Here is a 22,774-nt window from a genome sequence, read left to right as displayed (position 1 = left end):
ATTCGCATTCTACCAATAACCCCAGTTCCAAAAACCTTTTGATTATGGGCTCAATCCCCTTCCTGTCTTCTATCCTCAGAGGGTATTGTTTTCTTATCACCGGTTTTGCCCCAACTTTAAGTTCAGCAACAATCGGTACTGCTTGTTTTGATTTTCCAGGTATATCAGTAGCCCACACTAATGGGTACGTCTTGTTCAGGATTCGCTCGAAATTGTGATTCTCAGGTTTTGAGGTGGTCATTCCGGTGGCCTTCATCATGGGCAGGGGTCTCCTGATGAGTCTTCCTCCTTAAACTTTTGAACTCCTTTCCTAATTTGGTCAATTCCCGGTGTGCCTGGCTTGGTTCCGCTGACTTGACAAGGCTCTTAGGGTCAGTTTGACCTTGTTGGCTCTGAATCATGCTTGCCCTGATAGTTCTTATCAGTCTTTATTCCTTATCTCCTTTTTCTGTCACAGTGTCCCATGCCTTAGCCGATTTATTGCTCTATCTGGTTTATGCTTTCTTCAATTGCTTCACATTCTATGTTTTAACCCATTATTTCTCGAAAGCTATCTGTTTTGGGGCTTCACTGGAGCTCCTCCTACGGTTAGCCAATTCACTGATCAAATGAGACAATTGGAGGATAGCATGACACGTGTTTCTTTGGTTTCAGCCATTGAAACTCTGTCTGGAAAACATGAGAACTGCATGAAAGAGCTGAAAGATTCCCCATCCCAAATGGCACCAAGAGATAATTCTAATTCTTCCTCCAGGTGGATACAAGTTTCATCTGTGAGGAATACACGTCCTCCAAAAAGGTCATTCCAAAACAGATCAAATCAAAACAGACCACCAAGGCAGTCACGTAGAACTATTTGGATAACTCTGCGTGATCTGTTTGGTGAGAACATGAACTGCTGGGATAGCCAAACAACTTCCAAACTTTTCAGGAGACTGAGGGAATTGCAAAGTGGCAGAACCCGAATTAGCAATACCAGGAGGGTAGCTGTTACTTCCACAGTTCCCCAGAACAACTCTAGTAGCTCCAACAGTGGCTCCAGTTGTAACATGCAAAGCTATAACACTGCACACTGTGCACAATGCACATGCGGGCATGTTCCCCATACCTAGGGATGCCCTGCCTCCTGCCAGGGGGAGTAGAGGGGTAACAGAGATAATAGAATCTATTGGGATGTGTACATCCAGTGGCCTGGCACTTCACAATTTTGAAAGTACAGGGCCTTGGTTGACACAGGAGCTCAGTGCACCATAATGCCATCAAATTATCAGGGATCAGAGTCTATAACTATTCTGGGAGTCACTGGTGGAGCTCAAGAGTTAAGTAAGGTGGAGGTTAATAGAAGTTTAACTGGCAAACAATGGAGGAAGCATACAGTTGTGACCGGACCTGATGCACCTTGTATTTTGGGAATTGATTTTCTGAGAGAAGGGCGTTTCAAAGACCCTAGAGCTTACAAATGGGCTTTTGGAGTAGCTTCTATAGAAATTGATGGAAGCTGTCTGCTAGACCTGAGCTTTCTGATGAATCTGCAGTTGTGTGACATCATAAGATACAGGACATTAAATTGCCAGTTGCTTCTGAGACTGTGCATCACAGATAATACAGAACCAACCGTGACTCTTTGTTGCCCATTCAGAATCTGATTCGTCAGTTGGAGAGTCAGAAAATCGTCAGCAAAGCTCATTCACCTTTCAACAGTCCAGTGTGCCCTGTGCGAAAGCAGAATGGAGACTGGGGTATGACGGTCGACTACCGAGCCCTAAATGAAGTAACGCCACCTATGAGTGCAGCAGTACCAGACATGATGGAGCTCCAGTATGAGCTGGAATCCAAAGAGGCCAAATAGTATGCTACCATAGACGTTGCTAATGCATTTTTCTCTATTCCCATAGCAGAGGAATGCAGGCCTCATTTTGCTTTCACCTGGAGAGGAATCCAGTACACTTTCAACAGACTGCCAATGGTCTGGATCCAAAGCTCAAGCATCTGTCATGCAGTGATCCACGATGCTCTGGAGAAAGGCGGTGCTCCAGAACACATCCAGTTCATCAATGATATCATCGTCTGGGGTAAAACGAGGAGAAAGCTGAGGTCCTGAACAACTTCTTTGCCTCAATTTTTAACAGCAAGGCAGGAGTTTAGGACGAGTGGCCTCCTGAGCTGGGCGATGGGGTCGGGGAGCAGGGTAATGCCCCGGAAACCCATGAGGATTTAGTTCGGGACCTGCTGAGCCACTTGGATATTCACAAGTCCATGGGACCGGATGGGATCCATCTTAGGGTGCTGAGAGAGCTGGCAGATGTGCTAGCTAGGCCACTCTCCATCATTTTCCTCCAGTCCTGGCTCACAGGTGAGGTCCCAGATGACTGGAAACTGGCCAACGTGGTCCCCATCCACAAGAAGGGTCGGATGGAGGAACCTGGAAACTACAGGCCGGTCAGCCTGACCTCAGTGCCAGGGAAAGTGTTGGAGCAGATTATCCTGGTGGCAATAACTGCGCACCTGAAGGATGGCCAAGGGATCAGGCCGAGCCAACATGGATTTAGGAAGGGCAGATCCTGCCTCTCCAACCTGATCTCTTTCTATGATCAGGTGACCCGTCTGGTGGATGTGGGGAGGCCTGTGGATGTGGTCTACCTGGACTTCAGCAAGGCCTTTGACACCGTCCCCCACAGCAAACTGCTGGCTAAGCTGTCAGCCCATGGATTGGACCATTACACTCTGTGCTGGGTTAGGAACCGGCTGGAGGGCCGGGCCCAGAGAGTGGTAGTGAACGGTGCCACATCCAGCTGGCGGCCAGTCACCAGTGGTGTCCCCCAGGGATCAGTGCTGGGCCCTGTCCTCTTCAACATATTCATTGATGATCTGGATGAAGTTTGCAGATGACACCAAGTTAGGGGCAGATGTTAGTCAATTAGAGGGTAGAAAGGCGCTGCAGAGGGACCTCGACCGACTGGACAGATGGGCAGAGTCCAATGGGATGGCATTCAACAAGTCCAAGTGCCGAGTGCTGCACTTTGGCTACGGCAATCCCATGCAGAGCTACAGGCTGGGGTCGGAGTGGCTGGAGAGCTCCCAAACAGAGAGGGACCTGGGTGTGCTGATCGACATCCACCTGAATATGAGCCAGCAGTGTGCCCAGGTGGCCAGGAGGGCCAATGGCATCCTGGCCTGCATTAGGAATAGTGTGGCCAGCAGGAGCAGGGAGGTCATTGTGCCCCTGTACTCTGCTTTGGTTAGGCCGCACCTTGAGTACTGTGTCCAGTTCTGGGCCCCTCAGTTTAAGAAGGACATCGAAACACTTGAGCGTGTCCAGAGAAGGGCAACAAGGCTGGTGAGAGGCCTTGAACACAAGCCCTATGAGGAGAGGCTGAGGGAGCTGGGATTGTTTAGCCTGGAGAAGAGGAGGCTCAGGGGTGACCTCATTGCCCTCTACAACTACCTGAAGGGTGGTTGTAGCCAGGAAGGGGTTGGACTCTTCTCCCAGGCACCCAGCACCAGAACAAGGGGACACAGTCTCATGCTGCACCAGGGGAGGTTTAGACTCAAGGTGAGGAGGAAGTTCTTCACTGAGCGAGTAATTCGTCATTGGAACGGGTTGCCCAGGGAGGAATCCAGTACATTTTCAACAGATTGCCAATGGGCTGGATCCACAGCTCAAGCATCTGTCATGCAGTGATCCACGATGCTCTGGAGAAAGGTGGTGCTCCAGATCACATCCAGTTCATTGATGATATCATCGTCTGGGGTAAAACTGCTGAAGAAGTCTTCGAGAAAGGTAACAAAATCGTTGACATTCTTCTGAATGCAGGTTTTGCCATCAAGTGAGACAAGGTGAAAGGACCTACTACACAGATTCAGTTTCTGGGAGTGCGTTGGCAGGATGGACGCTGACACATTCCAGTGGATGTGGTAAATAGAGTCTCTACCATGGCAAATCCCACGAACAAGCAAGAAACCCTACGTTTCTTGGGGATAGTGGGATTTTGGAGACTGCACATTCCTGGATACAGTCAGATTGTGAAACCTTTGTATGATGTGTCTCGAAAGAGAAACCATTTCCACTGGGGACCTGAACAGCAAGCAGCCTTTGACCAAATAAAGCAAGAGGTAATTCAAGCAATGGGTCTGGGACCAGTCCGAGATGTCCAGACACGGCTGCATGTGACAATGGTCCAACCTGGTGCTTGTGGTAAAAATCTCCAGGTGAGACACGTGGACGACCTCTTGGTTTCTGGAGTGGAGGTTACAGTGGTTCAGAGGCTAATTATACTCCAACAGAGAAAGAAATTTTAGCTGCCTATGGAGGAGTAAAAGCATCTTCTGAAGTGATTGGAATTGAATCACAACTTCTCTTAGCTCCCAGATTACCAGTTTTGAATTGGATGTTCAAAGGCAAAGGCTCCACACCACATCATGCTACAGACTCAACATGGTCTAAGTGGATGGCTCTGATAACACAGAGAGCTCGAATGGGATATATTGAAAGACCTGGTCTAGTGGAGGTGATCTCAAGTTGGCCTGAAGGTACCAACAGTGTTAAACCTCCAGAGGAGAAAGTAACTCGTGCTGAGGAAGCTCCTCCTTACAATGACCTTTCTGATGATGAAAAGAAATATGCTTTGTTCACAGACGGTTCCTGTCGTCTTGTTGGAAACAAGCAAAGGTGGAAGTCTGCAGTGTGGAGTCCAGCACGCCTAGTTGCAGAGGCAAAGGATGGAGAAGGAGAATCCAGTCAGTTTGCAGAGGTAAAAGCTGTCCAGCTAGTTCTCGACATGGCTGAACGTGAGAGATGGCGAAAGCTTTATCTCTACACCGACTCATGGATGGTAGCCAATGCTCTATGGGGTTGGCTAAAGAACAGGAAGAAGAATGTTTGGCAGAGGAAAGGAAATCCCATTTGGGCAGCCAACCTGTGGCAGGATATTACTGATCGAGTCGAGAGAATTCCAGTGAAGGTGAGACACATTGATGCTCCCATTCCTAAGAGCAAAGCTACTGAGGAACAGCAACACAACCATCAGGCAGATCTAGCTGCAAGATTTTCTCAAGTAGACATGGACTCTGATCTTGATCTCGACTGGAAACACCGAGGTGAAATATTCTTAGCTCAGTGGGCTCATGATTCATCGGGACATCAAGGCAGAGATGCAACATACCAGTGGGCTCGTGACAGATCCATAGACATTTCCATGAATGCTATCACCCAAGTCATCCATGACTGTGACATCTGTGCTGCTATTAAGCAGGCAAAGAGAATTAATCCTTTGTGATATGGTGACAGATGGTCCAAGTACACCAAGTATGGTGAAGCTTGGCAGATTGACTACATCACTCTACCATGTTCTCGTTCTGGTAAGCAATACGTGCTTTCTATGGTAGAGGCAAACACTGGATGGTTGGAAACTTATCCAGTTCCACATGGAACTGTGCGCAACACCATTCTCGGTCTGGAGAGACAGATCCTGTGGAGACACGGAACTCCAGAGAGGATTGAGTCAGACAACAGAACTCATTTCAAGGACAACCTTGTAAAGAACTGGGCAAAAGAGCACGGTATTGAGTGGATATTCCATATTCCCTACTATGCACCAGCTGCAGGCAAGATTGAATGCTACAACGGTTTGTTGAAGACCACTCTTAAAGCCATGGGGGTTGGATCTTTGAAAAACTGGGAAAAACATTGAGCACAAGCAACCTGGCTGGTAAATAGTAGAGGTTCAGTGAACCGAGCTGGCCCTCCACATTTGGATCTGCTACGGAAAGTAGAAGGTGATAGAGTTCCTGTTGTTAGAGAGAAGAATCTGTTAGGTAAAACTGTTTGGGTATTTTCACCATCAGGAGAGGCTAAACCTGTCCAAGGGGTGGTTTCAGCTGAAGGTCCGGGTCACACTTATTGGGTAATGCAAGAGAATGGTGAAATTCAGTGTATTCCACAATTAAATTTAACTTTAGATGAAAGAGTTTAATTTCAGACTGTTGTACAGCTACATTGCGTCCAAAGGAATAATCTGCGAGGAATCTATGGTGCACGAACCCTGTGTACCCTGAGAGCCCTGAGTCAACTAAGAGACCCTGAGAATCCCTGTTTCCCTTTTCTTCACTTGGTTGTTGAAAAAATATACTGTTTTCCATTTTTCTCATTTCCTGATTTTCTTGGACTTTTGAATCATCTACATCTCAGTATAGCCGGAATGGACTGTGAACTTTACTTACGGAATGTAAATATTGTCTTGTATTGGATGGACAGTATGAACAGCCAATGAAATTGTTTAGAAGGGCTGGACTGTGACCGTTTGAGGCTGTGCCTTTAAGAAAGGGACACTATGGCTGAATGTTTTGTAAACAAATGACAGGTCTAAACGGATTTCATTGGTGGATTGGTAGAGTGCAGCTTTAAGTTTTGAGTCCAGCTGAGACTTTCCTCAGTTTGCACTTTCCCTCCTCCCTTTTCACAGCTTGTGGCTTCTAGGCTCTCTGCCAGACTGACCTTGGACTGATAAGCGTGAGGCCTGCAAACCTAGTAACATTTTGCTCTAATTTATAACTGCTTTTAATTAACAACTGCTCCTTTCCTTTCTTTCTAACCCTCTCTGGGGAAAAAGGGGAGAGAAGTGGGTACAGGGGGGGAACCCTCCTCCAGCAGGGGGAGGGGAATTTCGTTCCTGTATTACTTTGCTGTATATTTCTGTGTATATATTGTAAATACTGTAAATTGTGTATATATACCCTGCAGTCCCTAAAACTGCTTGTAAATACAGCATTCCTTTGCTCATCTGGCTGTGGTTAGCTGTGGTCAATTTTTTCCTTCACTTTGTGGGGGGAGAAGGCTGGGCCTTCCTCTCAAACCCACGACGGCCTGCGATCCAGCTCCTGGTTGAGCAGAGAGAAGAAAAAAATATAGACCATCTGTGCCCCAGAATTACTTCTTGCAGTCTTTTGTTCTGTTTGTAAATCTCTGTCTTCTGGAAGTACCCTTCCTCATGTAGAGTAGTTCTGTAATCACAGCCAACATGGACATTACTTAGCAGCTTCAAGGTCACCACTGTGTCCTTGGGTGCATGAATGCAGTTCAGGACAATCAGGGCCAAAACTTGGGTGACAGTGAACTATGAAATACATTCATTCTTTTCCCAGAAGAATGGGAATGGAATCTGAGATGGCCTGAACAGGAGTCTGACCTTGAGAGTGAGGGATTCAGTTTAATGATGAAAAGCTTAATGATAGGACAAAGAATACAGGAGGTTTGATAAGGGTGTAAAAGTGAAATACATATTATCAGCAAAGGTTTGGTGTGGAATGAAACTGCTCTGGAAGGAAGGGGGCTTATCTTGTGTTTTCATTTCTGAGAAATATGTAGGAGAAGCAGTAGGTGGAGAGACAGCCTTTTCTGCTTTCCCTCTGGCCTTTACCTCTCTTGACAGCTGAAAACCTAACAGGGTGATGCTAAAGGAACAAAATGGGGAGAATCACTTCTAAATACAGCATGTCCAGCACCAGAAGTTGCTCTACAGGGAAGAGCTCTCTAACAGCAATTATACTTTTCTATTGCACCCTTATGAATTCCTCCATAATTTTATTTACTTGGAAATAATAAATGTGTTAGAGGGATCTCTGTTATTCCTTGTTATTAATCCTAGAGTGTCTTGAAATAAGTTCCTCCTGTTCTTGTCTTTTCTCAAATTAACTGATCAAAACGTAGAAACTGAAAACCGTCTAGGCTGTAGCACAATTTCAGACTCATCAGGGAAGGGTGCCAGATGGTTTTAGTTACCTTTTGGATGTTCTGGGTGCACATGTCCTGCACTTAAAAACTATATTGGCAATCCAGACCCCCCTGAAAGGGGACTCAAGGTCTGTGTGTTTGCTAACCTGCATGCCTGAGAAGTGGCCAGTAATGACAAAACAGGTCAGCTAGTTTTGTGTTTGCATCTATCACTGAAAGTGGGTTACTGTCTCCTAAATTTTTAGCCTGATAAAAGCTAGAATCAAGTCTCCAGTAGTTTTGCACATTTACTGCATGCTGAGAGACAGGCAACTGCAAAGGACAAGTATGATTTTGAACTGTACCTTAGGATAGGGCAGATCATCCCTTTGGTGTGTCTGGCTCTTGCCTCTTACTACAAAACAAATTTGACTAGCTGGTGAGCTGAATCTCATCATTGTCAGATAGCTGAAAATTGCTCTTTATTGCAGCAGAGACCTAGAGGATTATTTCCTGAATAGCTTCCTGTGGATAGTTTCATACATTTAATTTTTGCTGAGTGAACAGACCACATGGCCAGTATTTGTCCCTGTCCCCAGCAGCCAAGGTGCAGTTTTACCTTGAATGTGTTGCCCTCAGGGCTCATTTGCCTTGGACTCTCTCTCACTCTCCATTGCTGAGCTGTACAAAATAGCTTCAGAGGGACCAATATAGCAAGCAGTCTGATGGGTATGCAGGAGCATTGTGACCATTTGAGGCTGTGCCTTTAAGAAAAGGGACAGTGCTGGGACACTCTGGCTGAATGTTTTGGAATAATAATGAAAACAATCAGATATTCTAAACTAATTTCATTGGTAGATTGGTAGAATTCAGTTTTAAGTTTTGTGCAGCTGGGATTTTCTCTCAGTTTGCTCCTTTCCTTCTCCCTTTCTAGCTCGTCTGCTTCTGGGCTCCCTGCCAGAGTGACCCTGAACAGATAAGCAACTAATTCGCATGAGGCCTAACTAAGATTATGCTTTATTAATTCCCTGCCTTTTTCTCTCTTTCTAACCCTCTTTGGGAAAAAGGGAGGTAGGGGGAGAGAAGGGGGGGGTACAGGGGTGAACCCTCCTCTGCCACAGAGGAGGGAATTTTCATTCCTGTATTCTTGGGTTTTTTACTTTGCCGTATATTTCTGTATATATTGTAAATACTGTATATTTTGTGTACATATCTTGTGTTTTCCACATTGCTTGTAAAATATAGCATTTCCCTTGCTTCTCCAGCTGGGTTAGCTGTGGGTTTTTCTTCCTGTTTGTGGGGGAGAGAAAGCTTAGGCCTTCTCTCAACCCACCACATCTACATCTACATCAGAGCATCTACACAGCTCTGAGGGCAATAAAACTGCTACACTGACATAAATTGGCACTATGTGTGACAGTTTGAAAGGGATGCTTCAGGAACTGTTGATAATTGGTGGCTGTCTAACAGGAATTGACTGGTATATGGTGAAGGAAAAACTACACTAGGAATAGGCACAGAGATATTAGTTTGTTCAGGGAGAAAAAACTTCCTCCAAAATTTTACAGTAAGGGTAACTGGAGATGGGAACAACCCAAAAGAGAATACATAGAATAAACCAGGTTGGAAGAGACCTTCAAGATCATCGCATCAACCAATCCAACCCACCTAAATGTTAAACCTTAAATGAATGTACTTTAAAAACTTTGTGTGACCTAAGGAATTGACTGTGTCCTAACATCTATGACTTTAAATGTAACGCTTTCTATGACCAACATTTGGTAGAGTAGGAATGTCTTTATCACAGGCAGGAACAATTGCATTGATTTCATTAGGATATTTATCACACAACATATTTCAATGAACATCCCTGGTCACCTTCTGCTGAGTATTTTTAAGCTCTTAAGAGTTTAATCAGTATTGCATGCTTCATCCTAACTTTTCTGTAATGTAGCTTGATAATTATCCATCACTTCAGCTGATAAGAAATAACAGTAAAGAAAAATAAAAACAGAGATAAAATTGCTGGCAAAGGTCCTGTGAGTGTACTTGAATGAGAGTGATCTGGCACTAGGGTGCAAAGTCTCCTCTCTCCTTGTTAGGGATCTAAAATTGTTTTTAAACCACTTGTCAGACCTAACCTCCACTGAGCAGGGCACAGGGAAGCCATGCTATCTCAAAAATACGTTAAACCATCCATTTTTTCTGTGAGAGGGAAGTCAGTGGAAGTTGAATCCATTCAAAACAGAGAGGAAAAGACAACCTGCCCAGGGCTGGTGTGACAGTAGGCAGTGCACACATTGTGGTGGGTTGAAACCTCGGGATGGGAATTGGGACTGCAGCAACTGCACTGAAGTTATTGATGAAGCAAAAATCATCCCAGATGATTTAATAGCAAGGGAGTATTGTTAGTATCCCTCTGGACTCTATGCAAAGAGGATCTATGCCTGTGCTAAAACCAGCAAAAGGTGTTTAGCTCAGTAGAAGCATATGGTTTTGTTTAAATAAGTGGTCCTGCACTTGGATCTGGAGCATACTCATGCCATTTACAATCAGTAATGAAAAATATCCCTGCTGCAGTGACACTGGAAATACAGATAGTGAGTACTCCCAAGAGTCCTTGAGAAATGGACAGTGAGTTTGGATTTTTAACCACATGCAAGACCAGGTCTACGCAAATGTAAGTGGCAAAGTCCATCATGCTGGGGAGAATGAAGGATGATGCTGCCTACATCTGTCACCTCTCACTCCTCTGAGAGTCCTTACCTTTTGTCCTCATCCCTTTCAGAATCTAAATCTACCAAAAGGCTTTGGGACATCTAGAAAAACAGAACAGAGTACACAGAAAAAAACCAACAATGTCATTGTGTCCATCAAAATAAATACTCTTGCTTGTCTCCAGTTTAATATCAAATAGCACATGTCCTGGCGAGTGATCTGTATTTCATGCCCTTTTTAAAGATGCTCAGATCTGGAGAGAATTGGCTGCCATCAGAATGGACAATGGCTCTTTTTGTAATCTTGGAAAACAGACACTTTGAGTTCTCATTAGAAGAGGAAAAAAAGGAAAAAAAAAAAAGATGCCTGGGAATCTGAAATTCAGGGTCCAACCATACTAGTGACCTTGCTAAAGACAATTATCATCCTGTAGTCATAGATCCTCTGGAGATACATGGCATGGATGTAAAATGGTATACAACCAAGAAGTATTATTACTAATCAATTTTCTGAGTTTGCTACACTCTTCTGTGTAGAAGATCAGAGAGTAGCAACATATGCATGTAAAATGTGTAAGGGATGTGTTGTCTGAAACAAGAAACTACTGCTATAAAATTAAAAATAGAATCATGCAGGCATATGTCAGGAAGGATGTGCTAATTAACAGCAGAAAGTGTTTGGTTGTTTGGGTGTTTTTTTTTTTCTTTTCCATTGAGGAACTAGGCAGAATGAGGGATCTTGTTCAAAACCTGCCTGGTCTTCAGGTCTCATTTATACAAGTCATTGTGGCCTCTTTTCCTTTCCCGAGCCTAAGGCTCAGACCAGAAGTTTAACATTGCCTTCTTTCATCAAGGTGGTCCTGGAGGTCAACAGACAACTTGGGGTGATAAATAATGCCCCTGAAGTGTCCATGAGACAGCAAAACATAGTTTCTTGGCCCAGACACCTCTGGGAGATACTGAAAGTCATCTTGTTAGCACGGGGTCTTCATTTTTCCACACTTCAATCCCCATCTGTAAAATGGGATGAAATGCAATATTTCCCCCCATATTTCTTCTGTCTTCCTTGCTGAGGTTGTAACCACTGCTGTGACTGCCTAGCACAACAGGACCTTTATTTATTCTAGAGCATTTGGCAAAGACAACATAGAAGCTGTATTAGAAAGAGGACCCCATTCTCCCAAATGCTGTTGTGACCATTTGAGGCTGTCCCCTTAAGAAAGGGAATATTGTAGTCGGATGTTGGAAAACTAAAAGATGGATCTAAACTAATTTCATTGGTAGATTGGGCAGAAGCACCTTCTGAACTGGGAGTGCAGGAGGGTTTCCTGGGAATTCCTGTACTTCTGCAGTCAGTCTTTCTTCCGCTCCTCTTTTGGGCAGCAGCCCTCTGTTCTGGGCTTTTGGCCAAGGCTTGACCTTGAAACTGATAAACTGCATGGCCTGTATTAACTGCTTTCCAATTAACACATAACTGCTTCTATCTTTTTTCTCTTTCTCTCTCTTTCTAACCCACTCTGGGGAAAGGGGGAGAGAGGGGGAAGCAGAGGTGGGGAACCCCCTCAGCAGAGGGGGGTACTCTCATTTCTGTTCTATTTTATTGTATATCTTTGTATATATTGTAAATATTGTAAATTGGTATATTCCCCTGCGTTTCCCTGCTTTGTAAATATACAGCACCCATTGCTTTGCTAATTCAGCTGTGAGTTTTTTTTTTCCTTTCCCTTCAATTTTTCCTTCCCTTTACTTTACAGGGGGGAGGGAGGAGGCTTTTTGGCCTTACCCTTCCAACCCTACGACAGCTGTGGTGGCAGGTTCGTGTGCACACACTATAAATGTAGCAAAGGCAAAGCCCTAGCACAGATAGGAAGCAATCTGCCTTTGGAAGGAAAGGGACAGTCAAAATGACCTCAAAGCAATTCAGCATCTGTGATTTCCTTGATTCCATCTGAAAGCTTGCTCTCCATTTTGCTGACATATGAGCTGGGTGCCCTCTTGCACATCACTGTTACAAATAGCTGTTATCTTCTGTTTCATGGGAGATATGGCAGGACATGATTTATTTGTGCCTGCTCTGTTGCCTTTCTTGAAATGTGGCCCTCGTACGGTGCACCTTTTGCAGAGGAAGGCAGATGGTCATCACAAAGTTTCCCATAACCTCGCAGTGTGTGCCGCATAGTGAATCAATGAAACCTGAGTTACAGTCTATTGTCTGAATTTGGAGCTGTGCTGCTAAAGTATCTTGCAGTGTCTGGAAGTGTCTGAATGTCAACACTGCATATATATTGAGGAAATATGACATTTCTCCCTAAAATTTCAAAGCAGTGCCAAACGGGATTTTTAACTGCGAAGTTGCATCTGATGTGAGCAGGGTTTGCATTGCTCAAACCTTAACTACCAGCCTCAAAAGGTACCTTTTCTTGAGTATGTGAATGTTAATGTGTGACCTCTCCTTCAAAACAAACAAACAACAAACAAACAAAGCAACCCTGAATCTAATAAAGATTTTAGGAAGAAATGCCAGACTAGGACTTTTTGGAGTCCAAACAGCAGCTGCTGCCCCTCTGTGCTAGCTGTCTCTGCTTATATGACATCTGCAATGAGGCTTCAGGTGATCTGAGAAGCTCGCATTAGGCTGCAAATCACCTTTCACGTCAATTTGTGCCAGGATGCCTCGCCAGAAACCGTTATTTCAATGGGAAATAGCAACTGGGAATAGGGAAAAAATGAACTTCAGAAAAGCACTTTGTCATGTTCCTTGGGCTCTGGCAGGCAAATGCTGAAAACAGTGTGAAGTCCTGCATGAGCACAGGCATAGGTAGTATATTCTCAGTGGGAGGATTACCTCCTTTATATACAAGAGACAAGGCAGGGTGAGTATACAAAACATTTTCAGTGCTGTCTCTTAATTTTTGATATTTATTTTCCCTCTGAGCAGACAGGCTGGAAGCCATCTATATTTCATAAAGCCTGGTACCTTGCTTCCTTGATTTTTCCTTGGGATGGGAATCATTACAAGGAGCAGGTCTGGCAATTCCAGATAATGACCTGCATGTAGCAGAAGCATTTCTAAAAATGGCTAATGTTGGATGTAATAGATGTTAAAAGTGTTTCCCTCAAGTACCTCTGACCTTTTGCAGATGACTTCTTCTGTGTGTGCATGTAGGTCAGAGCATCTCCCAAATTCAAGCTATCAGACGGTTCATTCCCATAGCACATCTAGGCAAAGAACATTATCTCATGTGAACTTGCTACTGCAAGATGTTTTATACATTAACTGGCTTGAGAATTTTATGGTTTACTAAATACAAGAGGAAAGAAATCTAAAAGTTGTGCTTCAATTTGCAGGCAGAAATAAGCAAAATGTTATTTGGTGTGCAACAGACATTTAATGCCTGGGTTAATGTTTTTTGGTGGTTTTTCATTTGTTTGTTTTTTATTGAAAGATTACTTCTTCTAGAACAGCTTTATCTGATCAACTGAGTCTTCTTCCTCAGTTTGCAGCTGGGTTTGGTCTTCTCAATTCACATTAGAACAGCCACAGTCTTAAAAGCAAGGATCTTCAATTTTTTAGATCCTAGTATACACTGAAATAAGTGAGACCAGAGTAAGGTTTAAATTCTTGAAGTGAAAAAAGAATAAATCCTGGGTAAATCAAGGTGTAAGGTATATTCTTTTCTCTGTGTCACTGATACAAATCCATGAAATCTTAAGCAATTCAAAAAAGTCTGATTTTAATTATGTTTTACTAGAGTCACAGTAGCTAATAAACTTTGTGAATCTGTCTACATTTATATCTATATACTGAGGAGTCAGATCTCATTTTCTGTACATTTCTGTACATTGGCTGAACATGAGCCTGCAGTGTGCCCAGGCGGCCAGGAGGGCCAATGGCATCCTGGCCTGCATCAGGAACAGTATGGCCAGCAGGAGCAGGGAGGTCATTCTGCCCCTGTACACTGCACTGGTTAGGCCACACCTCGAGTACTGTGTCCAGTTCTGGGCCCCTCAGTTTAGGAAGGATGTTGACTTGCTGGAACGTGTCCAGAGAAGGGCAACGAAGTTGGTGAGGGGCTTGGAACACAAGCCCTATGAGGAAAGACTGAGGGAGCTGGGGTTGCTTAGCCTGGAGAAGAGGAGACTCAGGGGTGACCTTATTGCTGTTTACAACTACCTGAAAGGGGGTTGTAGACAGGCAGAGGTTGGTCTCTTCTCCCAGGCAGCCAGTACTAGAACAAGAGGACACAGTTTCAGGCTGCACCAGGGGAGGTTTAGGCTGGAGGTCAGGAGGAAGTTTTACACAGAGAGAGTGATTACCCATTGGAATGGGCTGCCCAGGGAGGTGGTGGAATCGCCATCGCTGGAGGTGTTCAGGAGGAGACTTGACAGAGTGCTTGGTTGCATGGCTTAGTTGGTTGGGTGGTGTTGGGTGATAGGTTGGACTCAATGATCTTGAAGGTCTCTTCCAACCTGGTCTGGTCTATTCTATTCTATTCTATTCTATTCTATTCTATTCTATTCTATTCTATTCTATTCTATTCCAACTTTCTAAAAGCCTTTCCAAAGTGTCAAGAAATCATAAATCTCCCAGAAATTGATCTGCATCTCAAACATTTCATATGCCAGTAATTGGAGCTTTGTTGTTGTCTATCAGAGCTAAAATGTGAGAAAGTGATTGTCTTCTTCAGGACAAGGAGCTTGCATGCACATTTCTGTCCCCGAACATCTGGGACTGAAATGAATACCTGAGCAGGCCCTGAACTGCAGCATGGAATTGCAAATGAGTCTATAATGAGTAAGAAACAGTTGTGGCAGGGAACAGGGACACATCTCAAAGCCCACTGAAGTGAATATTGTGACTCTTATTGACTGCAGTGGCCTTTGAGGGGAGCTTGTGGCTTGTCTGTGAAAAGAAGGTATTCTTGACAGGGTGCTTGGTTGCATGGTTTAGTTGGTTGGGTGGTGTTGGATGATAGGTTGGACTCGATGATCTTGAAGGTCTCTTCCAACCTGGTCTATTCTATTCTATTCTATTCTATTCTATTCTATTCTATTCTATTCTATTCTATTCTATTCTATTCTATTCTATTCTAAACAGTACCACTGTATCACATCTTATGCAGGATAACCAAATGGTCATATTTTTTACTTTCTCTCCCAGGATGGAAGAAGCAGTTTTATTGGCCACCAGCTTGGAGGGGTCATGGAAGTACCAAACAGCAAGGACCAGAGAGTCAAATCAGCCCAAGCCATCCAAATCACTTACTACCTCCAAACATATGGCTCTGTCACCCAGGACCTCATTGGGGAGAAATGGGAGAGTGAGTTCTGTAAACTGATGCACAAGATGCAGCTGGATCACCAAGATCTGCAGCTCTACTCGCTAGCATCCTTTAGTCTCTGGAAGGACTTTCACCAGACAAGTCTCTTGGCCAGGGGCAAGATTTTGGTGAGCCTGATGTTGATTCTCCTGACTGCTACCCTCTCAAGCTCCATGAAGGACTGCTTGCACAGCAAACCTTTCCTGGGACTCTTGGGAGTACTCACTATCTGTATTTCCAGTGTCACTGCGGCAGGGATATTTTTCATTACTGATGGAAAATATAATTCTACTCTGTTGGGAATCCCTTTCTTCGCTATGGGTAATTATTTATCTTATAGTTTCATAGTTTCATAGTTTCATTCAGGGTTGGAAGGGACCACAAGGATTATCTAGTTCCAACCCCCCTGCCATGGGCAGGGACACCCCACACTAGATCAGGCTGGACAGAGCCTCATCCAGCCTGCTCTTAAACACCCCCAGGGACGGGGCCTCGACCACCTCCCTGGACAACCCATTCCAGGGTTTCACCACTCTCATGGTGAAGAACCTCCTCCTCACATCTAGCCTGAATCTCCCCACCTCCAGCTTCATTCCATTCCCCCTAGTCCTATCACTACCTGATATCCTGAGAAGTCCTTCCCCAGCCTTCCTGTAGGCCCCCTTCAGATACTGGAAGGCGACAATTAGGTCTCCTCGGAGCCTTCTCTTCTGCAGACTGAACAGCCCCAACTCCTTCAGTCTGTCCTCATAGGAGAGGTGCTCCAGCCCTCTGATCATCCTCGTGGCCCTTCTCTGGACACGTTCCAGCACCTCCACATCCCTCTTGTAATAGGGGCTCCAGAACTGGACACAGTACTCCAGGTGGGGTCTCACCAGGGCTGAGTAGAGGGGGAGGATCACCTCCCTCGACCTGCTAGCCACACTTCTCCTGATGCAGCCCAGGATCTGATTGGCTTTGCGGGCTGCAAGTGCACACTGAGAGCTCATGTTGAGCTTTTTGTCCACCAGCACCCCCAAGTCTCTCTCCTCAGGGCTACCCTCCAGCCAGTCACTGCCCAGCCTGTATTTTTGCCTGGGATTGCCTCGACCCAGATGCAGGACCCTGCACTAGCTCTTATTGAACTTCATGAGGTTGGCCTGTGCCCACCTCTCCAGCCTGTCAAGGTCCCTCTGGATGGCCTCCCTTCCCTCCAGCGTGTCTGCTGCACCACACAGCTTGGTGTCATCAGCAAACTTGCTGAGGGTGCACTCAATGCCACTGTCCATGTCCCCCACAAAGATGTTGAATAAGACAGGTCCCAGGACTGATCCCTGAGGGACTCCGCTTGTCACTGGCCTCCACTGGGACATGGAGCCATTGACAGCCACTCTTTGGGTGCGGCCATCAAGCCAGTTCCTTATCCATCTAGTGGTCCACCAATCAAACCCATGTGTCACCAGTTTGGAGACCAGGATGTGGTGTGGGACAGTGTCGAAGGCTTTGCTCAGGTCCAGGTAAATGACATCAGTTGCTCGCCCCTCGTCTATTAATTTTGTCACCTGCTCATAGAAGGCCACCAGGTTGGTCAGGCAGGATTTGCCCTTGGCAAAGCCATGCTGACTGTTCCCAATCACCTCTTCACTATTCTTTTGAGCGAGTAGTGACTCCAGGAGGATCTGTTCCATGATCTTTCCAGGCACAGAGGTGAGACTGACTGGCCTGTAGTTCCCTGGTTCCTCCTTCTTGCCCTTTTTGAAGATGGGGGCAATGTTTCCCCTTTTCCAGTCTGTGGGGACTTCACCAGACTGCCAGGACTTTTGAAATATAATAGAGAGGGGTTTAGCAACCTCATCTGCCAGTTCTCTCAGTACCCGTGGGTGTAACCCGTCGGGTCCCATGGACTTTAACACTTTCAGGTTCTTCAGATGATCACGAACCTGATCTGCACTTACAATGGGCAGTTCTTCCTCCCCGTCCCTGGCTTTGACTTCCATAACTTCTTCTTCATAATCTTCATAATAATAGGATTAACGGAGCTTAATGACAGGATTGTAAATTACATCCTGAGTTATAAAGTGCAGATTTTACCTTGAGTGAAAGTCTAAGTCATTTTCATCTTGTTAAATTGATCCATGCCTTGCCAAAAGGGAAAAAAAAAAAAAGGAAACAAACTAAAGCAGTAGCAACAATAAACTCCAGCAATAAAGTTGCTGGAACCTCATCCAATATGAAAGAGGGGCAGTTTTATTGATCTCTGTTACGGAATGAAGGAGTAATTGTTATTGAAAACCAGTCAGTTCAGCACAGAAAATGGATATGTGTTGATCTGACTTTGATGGGAGGCCAGCCGAAAGAGTAAGTTAAAAGAGGAGGGTGCCGAGGAAGGAAAGATTTTAGCATTCTTCTCAAGGAGGGCTTCTCTTCCAGCTCTAAGGGGCAGAGGGGAATGGGTTGGTGTAAGAATAAGATTGATGGACTTTATCTCTGAAAGGAGATTACTGTTGTGGTGTTTGCCAGGCTGTAAGCAAGGGGGCCTGTCACTATCTGTAATGCATAATCCCTCATTTTGTGAAGTCCCAGATCAGCTGCAGAGATTTCTTTTGTGTCACAGCCAGGCAGGGGAAGGTGCAGATGAAGAACAGGCATGAACACCAGCACTTTTAGCAGAATTGTTTTCATTCTTTCTGTTCTCATTTCTGTTCCAAGTGCTTCTAGTGCATCTATGTGGTTAATGACTTTGATGGGAAGGTATATTGGAAAGGAAGAGGGAAGCATGCCCAAAATAACTTGTTGAGACAGCACTCTTGGTGCAATCACATATCAGTTGTCAGAGTTTCTCTGTATCATGAGTCTGAACCCCAGAAATGACCCCCAGCAGTAGTAGCCCAGACCCCAAAACCTTCATTCTGTTTTTTTTTTGACCTGTGAACAGAGGTCTTAATCTTCAACAGTTAATTTTCTAATTCCATTCATATTTCTAGTACTCAAACTCAAATCCTGTGCGACAGTGAGAGATAACTAAATATGCAAAGCCACAAGATAAAGTCAAGGTTTGGAGAAGGATCTTACATTTTTCTTAAAAGCCTTAACCTTTAAAAAATGCCCCACATTTTCTTGCTCTTTCCCTCAGGGAAAGACCTTTAGTTATATACATCCCTCATTCCCCTGCCTTCTATTTTGTCTGTTCTCTGATAATGCATCCATGTCACTAATGAAGGAGGCCAAGCCATGGCTTCTTCAGTCCTGCACCCAGCATCTCTGGATGATATGGGAAGGAGTGGGGTGAGGTGGTTGGTCAAGATTCCAGAAGGAAAAGGGAGGTGTGAAGGAAAAGATGGGTTCATGGTGGGTTCAGCCTCATCAACGTCTCTAATTTAATCTGCACTGCTTAATTGTGACAATGGCCCCTGGCATGGTCTTCCCTGTGCCAACCCTGTCAATGTTATGCACAGCTCTGTAGTTTAAGAGGACTTAATGGAAAGGAAGTGCTGAGAGGGGGAACAGCAGCAGTAGGAGATTGTGACAGGGATGGACTCTGACCTCAGCAAGGGTAGGATTGATAAAAGGATGACAGTGAGGAAGGAGAGGCTGGTGCTGGTTAGTAAATTATGGCAACATACTCAGGAGCCCCAGCACGCAGAGACAAGAATGGGAGCTTCTGAAAGTAGAGTGGTTCACTTTCCCATCTAGGATGGTGGTAATCCAGAAGTTTGTTTTCTGTCTGCAAAAAAAGTCATGTTTGTAACTTTCTGCTGTGTTTTGTGCTGTCATTCTTGTCCCAGCCACTGCAAAGAGCAAAAGAAAAAAACAAACAAAAAAGGCAAACACAACCCCAAACCTGTCTTGAACTGAGATATTTGCACAACATCCTTATATAATTTTGAGTGATCTTCAGGTTAAAAAAGAAGACATTTAAGTAACTGTGACTGGTTGAGGCTGTCCCCTTAAGAAAGGGAATATGGTGGTCGGAAGTTGGTAAATTAAAAGAACAATCTAAACTAATTTCATTGGTAAAGTGGGAGGAAGCACCTTCTGAACTGGGAGTGCAGGAGGGTATTCTGGGCATTCTGGCACTTTTATCTTCAGTCTTTCTTCCGCTCCTTCCGTGGTTTGCAGCTCACAGCGTTCTGGGCTTTCGGCCAAGGCTTTGGCCTTGAAACCGATAAGCTACCAAGGCCTGTATTAACTGCTTTCCAATTAACACATAACTGCTTCTAACTTTTCTCTCTTTTCTCTCTTTTCTAACCCGCTCTGGGGAAAGGGGGAGAGAGGGGGAAGCAGAGGTGGGGAACCCCCTCAGCAGAGGGGGGAACTCTCATTTCTGTGCTACTTTGTTGTATATTTCTGTATATACTGTAAATATTGTAAATTTGCATATATTTCCCTGCGCTTCCCTGCTTTGTAAATATACAGCTCCCATTGCTTTGCTAATTCAGCTGTGAGGTTTTTTTTCCCTTTCCCTTCAATTTTCTTTCCCTTTACTTTACAGGGGGGAGGGAGGAGGCTTTTGGGCCTTACCCTTCCAACCCTCGACAGTAACCTTCTACACAAATTTAATTCAGAAATCTCAGACTGACTATTTTCTGACTTTTGTAAGTCCAAACCATGAAGGCCTTAAGATCTTCATGAGAATGTTTTTTTTTTCCATTGAGTCTATAGAGAAGACTAAGCTCAAAGCCCTACAACACATTGCATATTATTACTAATGTTACAAATAACAACACTGTTAGCATTAGTGTAGTAAGAGATACAAAAGCTTTAGGAAGCAATAGGCTACCTCTTCCCAGCACCAACCCCATACCTGATGTAAGAGTGCAAGACGGGTGACAGTGCAGAATTTTCTGTTAAAGCTCCCAGTTACTTTTTCCCTTCAATTATTCAAATAGAAGAAGGAAGGAAGGCAAAAAGCAGACAGGACTCCAGTATTAGTATTTCAGACAGAAGGAATCTGACCTCTTTCAAATGGCAGTTGTTAAAACAATGGCTAGTAATCTCCTTTAAGTAAATTTGAGATGTCACAGTATTGCCATTAGTGGTAGAGCTGTGGAAAACTACAGAAAAAAAAAAATCCTACTGCAGATGAGGAAATTATAAGTATTTTTTTTTAATCTTAGAAGACAAATGTGAGTGCTAAAGTGCATGCTATTGCTAGTTTACCTGCACATGAAGTATCACAGTATTTCCTATGTTTGCTTCAAGTAGTGGACTTTCTGATTACAACTGCAACTTAGTGTCGAGGGTTGGAAGGGTAAGGCCAAAAAGCCTTCTCCCTCCCCCCTGTAAAGTAAAGGGAAGGAAAATTGAAGGGAAAGGGAAAAAAAAACTCACAGCTGAATTAGCAAAGCAGTGGAGCTGTATATTTACAAAGCAATGTAGGATATGCAGGGGAATATATACAAATTTACAATATTTACAATATATACAAAGATATACAATAAAGTAGCACAGAAATGAGAGTTCCCCCCTCTGCTGAGGGGGTTCCCCACCTCCGCTCTCCCCCTCTCTCCCTCTTTTCCCCAGAGTGGGTTAGAAAGAGAGAGAAAGAGAAAAAAAAGGTTAGAAGCAGTTGTGTTAATTGGAAAGCAGTTAATACAGGCCTTGGTAGCTTATCGGTTTCAAGGCCAAAGCCTTGGCCGAAAGCCCAGCACAGAGAGCTGCTGCCCTGCGGAGGAGCGGAAGAAAAGACTGAAGATAAAAGTGCTGGAGTGCCCAGGATACCCTCCTGCACTCCCAGTTCAGATGGTGCTTCCTCCCACTTTACGAATGAAATTAGTTTAGATTGTTCTTTTCATTTACCAACTTCCATCCACCATATTCCCTTTCTTAAGGGGACAGTGTCAAATGGCCACACTTAGAAATATTTCAGAACTGACTGTGACTTTGGTTTTGTCCTTTTGATGCAGCAGTAAAGGAAATTCCATATGAATCTCATATTATATGATCATCTCCTACCTGTATGAGGAGCAAGACAATGACTCTTTAGAGCAAAGAGAACTACTGCTATAAACTGCCACCACTCCATGCCTTAGAAATAAAGTGAATCAGTCATTTTAGATATTATGGCAGTTCACGTTCCCCAGCGACTCAGTAGATCATTAAAGACTTGAAAATATCTTGACCTTACTGAGAAAATGTCCATTTTTTACTTTTATAGCGAGAAGTGAACATTAAAAAAACCCCAAAACACAAACAAACAACAACAAATCCCAAACAAAAAAACCCAAAACCTAACCAATCAAACAAAACCAAACAAAACCAAACCCCAAAACACCAAACACCTATGGAACAGAAGGAGAAAAAAATGGAGATGTAAAAATGTTTAAAAATTGGATGGACAGATAACATGGATAATCATATGCATGGTTTTAAACATTCTCCATAGTTGATTTCCCAATGACCTGGTATAGTCCCTAGTAAGTCTATTCCTACTTGCAGAGGGCTGGGTGTTTTTATTTCTCTATGAAAGGATAACATCCCCAGAATAGTCTTTACTGTATTTTGAGGAGAAGACAAAAGCATGTCTGGAATAGTCTGTTACACTCAGACCTGGCCCTGCAGCTGTGTCCTGGAGCTGCCATGTTTAAGAAAAGGCAACAGGGCTGAGGTTGTCTTCAAACACAGGTGAGGTGAAGATACTTCTGCCTGAGTCCTTTGGGCCTTCTCATGCCTGTCAGAAAGAGGTGCAAGAAGCACAGCCAGCCTCAGTCCTAACAACAATGTTTGTAGCACCTAACTTCTGGTGTCCAAATTCTCCTCTCTGAACTGAGGTGGCGCCATATCAATTTTATTTGCAAGCTGTAGAAAGAAATAGGCAACTCCAAAGTAATTCGGACCAACACTTAGTACATATTTATAATTAGTCATGTTAATCTCTGTAAGGTCCTACCCATCTCTGAAAACACAAGGGTGACTGCTTAGACTTTAACACATAAGGTTATAAACATAAGCCCTAAGTTTTATATGCATATATGTATAACAGCACATATGCATAAACTGGACTTGAATCTCTTACAGATTGACTTCTAACTCCTCTTTTCAGGTAGAGA

At 44.2% G+C, this 22,774-nt stretch overlaps 1 protein-coding gene across 1 annotated transcript in view; it reads left to right on the top strand.

Moving 5' to 3' along the window:
- The first annotated feature begins 1,095 nt into the window (after positions 1-1,095).
- The window catches only part of PTCHD4 (patched domain containing 4), a 115,800-nt gene continuing 94,121 nt past the window's right edge, over positions 1,096-22,774 (top strand). The window contains exons 1-4 of the mRNA XM_068168149.1: positions 1,096-1,146; positions 1,640-1,818; positions 4,017-4,209; positions 15,587-16,067. Coding sequence (XP_068024250.1) covers positions 1,096-1,146; positions 1,640-1,818; positions 4,017-4,209; positions 15,587-16,067 — 904 coding nt within the window. The remainder of the gene's footprint in view (positions 1,147-1,639; positions 1,819-4,016; positions 4,210-15,586; positions 16,068-22,774) is intronic.

This window comes from Melanerpes formicivorus, unplaced genomic scaffold (assembly GCF_026170545.1).
Source record: "Melanerpes formicivorus ecotype bairdi unplaced genomic scaffold, bMelFor1.0.p_v2 SCAF_133, whole genome shotgun sequence".
Classification (NCBI taxonomy): Eukaryota; Metazoa; Chordata; class Aves; order Piciformes; family Picidae; genus Melanerpes; species Melanerpes formicivorus.
This window is presented reverse-complemented; position numbering and strand designations above follow the sequence as displayed.